Source organism: Physcomitrium patens, chromosome 5 (assembly GCF_059467195.1).
Source record: "Physcomitrium patens ecotype Gransden chromosome 5, ASM5946719v1, whole genome shotgun sequence".
In the NCBI taxonomy this organism is placed as follows: domain Eukaryota; kingdom Viridiplantae; phylum Streptophyta; class Bryopsida; order Funariales; family Funariaceae; genus Physcomitrium; species Physcomitrium patens.
The window spans coordinates 12,566,558-12,573,480 of record NC_143414.1 but is presented as its reverse complement, the minus strand read 5'-3'; the positions used below and the strand labels follow the sequence as shown (position 1 = coordinate 12,573,480).

The 6,923-nt window shown below is 38.0% G+C and overlaps 1 protein-coding gene across 1 annotated transcript; it reads left to right on the top strand.

Annotated features, from left to right (window-relative positions):
* The first annotated feature begins 221 nt into the window (after positions 1–221).
* Positions 222–5,058, top strand: LOC112282370 (uncharacterized protein At4g15545). Its single transcript, XM_024519889.3, has 9 exons — positions 222–526; positions 1,579–1,647; positions 2,030–2,089; positions 2,392–2,446; positions 2,954–3,073; positions 3,393–3,629; positions 3,803–3,848; positions 3,991–4,069; positions 4,488–5,058. Exons 1-9 carry the CDS (start codon positions 227–229, stop codon positions 4,581–4,583), a joined length of 1,062 nt encoding a protein of 353 aa, XP_024375657.1. The 5' UTR covers positions 222–226; the 3' UTR covers positions 4,584–5,058.
* The last annotated feature ends 1,865 nt before the right edge of the window (positions 5,059–6,923 follow it).

Sequence of the window (6,923 nt, the reverse complement as noted above, 5' to 3'; positions counted from 1 at the left end):
GGAATCTGAACCACGGGTTTCTCGTCTTCATGCATTCGGACGGAGCCAATAGGTCACTCGCTCGGCTCCCTCTGCCCCTTTGGCTTTGGTTTGGCCCTCGCGCGAGTGTGTGTGATTTTCCTCGATAGCTATTTTAGCTTGCCTCCGATTGTTCGGTTCGCTTTTCGTCAGCCTCGCGGTGCTGAAAAGGATTTTTTAGGGTAAAACGTTGGGCTCATTTTGTGTGATGAGCAAGAACGGAAGCTTATACGCGGGGAGCATGGGCAATGGAGGCGAATTTGAGCTCCCGCAGGAGGTTCTGTCTGTGCTCCCCTCCGACCCTTACGAGCAACTGGATGTGGCCAGGCGGATTACCGCCATGGCGGTCGCTGCCCGCGTCTCGAAGCTTGAGAGCGAGACCGGAAAGCTCCGTCAAAAGCTGTCAGAGAAGGAGCATGTCATCTATGGCTTGCAGGATCGCGTTGTGGAGGCCGAGAACACCTTGCAAGAGACGAGCGCGAGGCTGTCGCACGCCTTGGATGAGCAGGTGGGTTCGTAGGAGTTTTATGCAATGGCTGCTTCTCTGATTGGTTTCAATTGGTTCTTTCTTTGTGATGGGATGTGGTGTCTTGTGAGGTTTGAACTTGGGAATTGGAGAGTGAATCCTGGAATGCATGAGCTGAAGGACGGACCTTTAGAATTTTTCTCTTTTTCTCGCCACTGTGCGCTTTTCGCGCAACTCTCCTCCTGCGTTTTTGGTGTTTATCATTGGAGATCCTCTAGCTGTTGAATAGTTTCATGTCACGAGTAAATAAGATATTTTCTGGCCACAGCAACCACAAACAGGTGCTTTGAGTTTGTGTTTATTGTTCTTGCACTAAATCCCTTTTTCTGAGTTATTAATTCACATTGATATAGTCAGTACCCAGCTCGCATTGCCGCTTTTGACAGCATTTGCGTCTGCTCAGTCTCTGAAGTGAGCTTCCATTGAGTGGGTATTTGGCGGGTGTGCAATTATACTTTTCTCTTGTTGCCAAAGGATGGTCCTAGGAGTTGATACGTTCACATGGCTGCTCAGCAGAAATTACACTTTATAATCTCTTTCCTGTTTTGAAGCACTTAGTTATCTACAACCCCCTGCCCGTGCACTCTCTCTTCGAATATGTTCAGGGTCGATGTTACCTTCAGCGTCTAGTCATTTTACTTACAGGTCTTATTTTTGCAAGTTAGAACAAGTGCATTCCATCTCTTACGCGCAGGCCCTTAAAGTTGTTGTTGTTGTTTTTTTTTTTTCTTCTGACTGTAGCCTCCATTGGGATCTGGAGTTGGAAAGTGTTGGGTAATCGAAGTTTTTATACCACTATTACAGCTGATAGAGATTTCAAAAAAGGTCTTCTTGACATCTGCTCTAACACAATGGACCCTTGATTGGGATTGATTCCCGACTTTTAATGATAGAAATTTATAATATCTGCCCAAATGGGCTCTTCTTCTGGTGTACAAGAGACTTTGGTTGAAGTCATTTATCACCGAAGTACTCCGTGACACACGATATTTTTCTAACACCTTCTCTCCTACTGTGAACCACTTTGTTTACAGAACAAGCTGGCAAATGATAAAAACATGCTGGCAGCTCAAGTGAAAAAGCTGATGAGAGATGTTGCGAAGGTGAGTACCCGGTTTTCTTGCTAATTTCAATGCGCCTAATTATATTCTAAGCTTCAAGGCCACGAACATTTTATTTTTTAGTTAAGGACGACAACAGAGAATTCCTTGTACGAGGCGCACTTGGATACCCTACGAGAGGATGTCGAACTGTAGACCACTTCATTGGTTACATAGTTCTGAAAAACAAATCAGACACAGTGCTTGAAGTGGATTGTTCCAGGCTCTTTGTCAATTGGAACATTTTATCTTACAGCAGAATGCATAGTGGTTGCTTTCGATGTAAAGTATACGAATCAAAGTTTTTTTTAGACTGAGGAGGGCTTTGCAACAATATCGGCGTTCTGAACTTCCGTCTTTGTTCTGCTCTCGTTCTACTCTGCAGTTGGAGACATTCAAGCGAACGCTCATGAATTCTCTTCAGGAAGATGATGAGAACCCCAATGTAAGTTTCTATTACTACCTTTCAAAGAAAACAGGATGGACTCCTAAGGCTGTAAGTGGGTGAGAATGGCTTGCCTGAGTAATAAATCTCAGTCTGTCGGGAGTTATGACGGTTGCTCTTGGTTGCAAGGTTAATTCTTTTGACAACAAGTGGCATCATATTCCGAACTAATCTAACCATAGACTGCCTAAACACTAGCCGATTATTAGTTTCGTAATTTACGACGAGTTATTTTGTATTTGGGTTGGCTTATCTAGGAAGAGGTTTAAATCTGAAGCACGTTCTGCTTTTGTAATTTTCAGGGTGAAGGAGAAAGACGAGGTGTAAATTCAAGCCTGGCGATTATTCGAGCATCTCGTGAGTTCTTTACTTTTTTGTACAGTGGCATATTCTCGAGGACTTATGTGGAAGTCTGTCGTGTCATCATCATGCAGTAGCATAGTTGTTTCAGCAATGTAAAAGGTGACGAGAAAGACTGAGCGAAGTTGTCGTTTCGTAAATTTCAGAACCTACTCATGGAAGTGTCGTATTCTTTACGTTCATCGTGAAACATTACAAACAAATAGATATCTAATTCTTTTACAAATTGTATTAAATTTTCTGGTGGCTACTTATTGATTTAAAATGATTGTTGTAGCTTTCAAGAAAGTAGTGTTGCATAATACTATGTATTCACCTTATTTATATCTTCTGAAGATTGTCTAATCGCCGTGCATCACAAATCGTAAATGTAGAAATGGAGTAAAACATCTGTGCAGCATGTGATAACCAGGAACTGTTTTCTGCAGATCAGTCTGTGCTTCTAGAGTTGAGGTGGAGTTGTGTGTTGTATTTAAAGCTCACTGCTGAAACTTGTGATTACAGAAGCTGAATCAACCGTTAGCCGATCTCCAATTTTGGATGACGATCATCAGCCAGGAAAATTATCATACGAATCAGATTCCTCCGTAATTACTGAAGAGCGTGGCTATCGGCAGGGAGCTGGTAAAGTCATTGACCTGATTAGCTGGAATTCGTAATCTTGCTCACAGAGTTGATTGTGTCTTACAGATGTGTATATATAGATGTTTAAGGACCGGATGAGACCTGCTAAAATGACCCCGGAGGTCTGTTTGAAGCCTGTCTTCAGAATTTCAGCCATTTCATTTACGATTTTTTTGATTATGTGGTCTACAAGAAGATCAGTGCCAGTACTCAGGTTCTCGTAGTCTCTACTAGTGCAGTCAACAGGAGACTAAGTTGTGATGTTTTTTGTTTATGCCTACATACAGTGACATTTTCCTTCTATTGTTTACCTATGCAGTATTGAAGCCGCCCACCAGTCATCAGGGTTCAGCCCATAATTCTGCTCGAGGTACGCCACATCTGAGCCCAAGATTGACCCCTAGCGGATCACCGAAACGGCAATCTGCAAGAACCTCGCCACGGCGTAGCATGAGTTCCTCTGAGAATTCTCACAGAATCTCACTCCCGTCATCCAAACCAACCAGCCAGTCCACCACTGCTCCAAACTCCCCACCAAGTTCGGGCTCCATGCCATGTACGTTCTTGGCTTTTGCTCTTCTTCTGTCACTCCTAAAGAGATCTCAAGTAAGCCTGCTAAGGTTACTGTGCAATATCTACCAATTTTTTTGTTCCTGCCTTTTTAATGGGATCCAGAATGAATAGAATGTTAAATGTTTCAAATCTCACCACTAAACTTTTGTATGGCAGCACGGACACCCCGAGTTGATGGCAAAGACTTCTTTCGTCAGGCCAGGTATTTCATACAATAGGGCCTCATTATTTTATTGCATGGAATAAGCCTTGCTTTCCCAGTTTAAGCGTGATTTATTATATTTTATAAATTTTGTGTTTAGATTTTTGATGGAAAAGGTATCGTGTTTGTAAAACGAGTGCAGGAACCGTCTATCATACGAGCAGTTTAGTGCCTTCTTGGCTAACATCAAGGAACTCAATGCACACCGGCAAACACGAGAGGTAAGCTACTGTCACTTTTACTTATGTCAATCAGGTTTTTTTCAATATAATACGTAATTGATCTAATTTATATTATGATTATTATTGTTGTCCGATCGATTTGTGACAATGCAATGGTCTAGTTTATATTTTTTTAATTTATTATTCTTAGTATCAAGATCCCTAATTCCGTGTCATTATTAGATTATGTATCGGGGTGCACTTAAGCGACTGTTACAAAATGTGTAATTTGTTAGATGGAATCGATCTGAGTTGCCACACATATCCATCTTGTCTGTTTGAAAGCGCATGGAACTCTACAGTCAGTGCTACATCTTGCAAATATTGCAAGCAGCAGTTGTTATATATTAACATGTGCAAGCATGAAGCAGCGTTCATAACTCTCTACTAATTAGTGTTCGTATTCTCGTCTCTGTAGGAAACGCTTCAAAAAGCTCAAGAAACCTTTGGTCCAGATAACAAGGACTTGTATTCAGCTTTCGAAGGCCTTCTCAGCCGTCACCTTCCTTCGTAGCATTGCAGCTTCTTTTGTCTCAGGGACCCAGAGACTCACAGTCTGTTTCGATCGTAATCAAAGTTTCCAAAGCCTTCTGCATCTATGTCGTCACGTCATCCAAGAAGGTGAAGAATTCTGATAAGGACACAAGGTTTGTAGTTGTAGTGAGCTGGTAAGCTATATCTTCTGCAATGAGTTCCATTAGAGGACAGGTGGGACGTAGCCAGCTGCCCTGTCCTTTGTCTGTACAGCTTATGGTTTCAGTGAGTTGGCTTGGTAAGGTGCTTGTACACACGTTGTAGAAGATGTTGTTCCTGAAATATTCACGAAGTTTTCCTGCGGTATGCCATTCCTCATTAAGATAGGATCATCCTCCGATATAAATCGCCAGCATACGTTACAGGAGATCTTGGTCCCTCATTTTCCATTAATGCTGTGAGACGTAATATCAATTTTGGAATGTCAATTGGCTCAACCTTAGCCCAATGATAAACTGTTGATGCTGAAGGTGAATGGAATTTTCTTACATGATGGAGTGCATTTCCTACTCTCAATCCTTCTTGAGCCTGCAGCTTCGCGCTCTGTACTCAAACTGGCAACACTCCGTTACCAAATCGAATAGGAAGTGCATTTTTTGTCCTTACTTTTTAAGCACTAAGTGCATGCAGCAGCTATGTTTGAAAATGAGTTTGCAAAATATCCTGACATAGATAACACTTGAATATGAATAAGATGATAAATTTTGTGATATCACTTGCGCTCTAAATCATCACAGATGAAAACATAAATAAAGCGCCAAATTAAATAATTTTTTACAGTTATATATATATATACATATGTACATACATACTATTTTACATAATCATAGTCTTTATTTCTATTTATTTATTTTTACAAGATCAAAACTCTTGTATTAGAATCTATTAAAAATGGTATTTGATATTTGCTGGTATAGTATTTTATTTTGATACAAGGTGCAGTAAAACAATTTTCAAAAGGTAAGTACTTTAATTACAAATAAAAAACTAAAAATAGTATCCTACACTAATCCATGATATATATATATATATATATATTAAGGGAACCACTAGGTGGACATTATCCATGTTCCATACACCCCCACATATACACCTCACAAAAAATAACTAGTTTTGATTTTAAATCATGATTCTTGTTTTTAATTATTACTTTAACATCAAATTTTCGTATATCCTTATTTATTTGTATTCTATGGTTCTATATTATCTCAATTTTTGATTCTTTTGTTCTTACAAATCCTTGTCATTTTTTTAGTAATAAAAATCTAAAAAATTATGTTTTCATTATATTATTATTTATTTATATCAAATAATAAAAATATTAATGAAAAAATCCTTTGAAATAAAAATTAGTTATTTTTTGCAAGGTATATATGTTAGGATGCATTGCATGCAAAGAGAAGGGAGTGTCCGTGCAATAAAAAGGGATATCCATTTGGTGGTTCCCTAAATTAATTGTATTAATTTTTGTATCCATTCTCCATCTCTCACATGTTTATATCTTTTGTCATAATTCTTACTAAGTAGAATATCAAAATAAGAAGAGAAAAGTATTAAGAAATTCTTATGTCAATATACAAAAAAAAGTATTTCTTATACTTTCAATTTTTTCCTCACTTTAAGTATATCTCCTCTAAATTCTACATAAGTTGTAGTTATAGTCTTGCTCAAAAGATAATTCTTATAAACAAAACTATTCATACCTTAGATGATAAGTATTATGATTAAAGAAGTGAATATATTATCTTCATTCTAAAAATTAGTTTTTTTGACTTTGAATGAGTAGCCAAGGTTTTTAAAGTGTACTTAGGATGGAATTTTTAAATTATAACTATATAAAAATGTTCTTTCAAAAATATATTTGAATGATTTATCTCTCATTTAAAATTTGATTTGATTTTTTTTTTTTTTTTTTTTTTTTGTATCTTATCATTTGTCATCATATGAATTACTCATTTGATGCAACAATTCCAAAATTAAACCAAACTTGTTAAATGCACTTCAAACAACAACCTTTAATAATCTATCATTCACTAAAAACTTTATAGATCAAAATCACACAATTTATTTCTTATCCTTTAAATGGATAAGTGTATGCATATATATATATATACACATTGGAAAATAATAAAGCGATCCAAATGTTTACTAAATCAACTCACCTATCTAGAATATGATTGCACCTTTCTATCCTACATCTTTGTTCTCGTAGTTCCACACATTCTCATCCCTCCAACCCTATCCTCCTTTCCAACCTCCCCAATCCTATTCCTTGTTCCAACCCTACTTCTCGCATTGTCACTTATTCCATTTGCATATA

Excerpts from the sequence above, each read along its gene's own strand:
- LOC112282370 (XM_024519889.3), top strand. The coding sequence starts at position 227 with ATGAGCAAGAACGGAAGCTTATACGCGGGGAGCATGGGCAATGGAGGC. Across the intron at positions 527-1,578 it reads CGCACGCCTTGGATGAGCAG|AACAAGCTGGCAAATGATAA; the intron begins GTGGGTTCGTAG and ends CTTTGTTTACAG. Across the intron at positions 2,090-2,391 it reads AAGATGATGAGAACCCCAAT|GGTGAAGGAGAAAGACGAGG; the intron begins GTAAGTTTCTAT and ends TGTAATTTTCAG.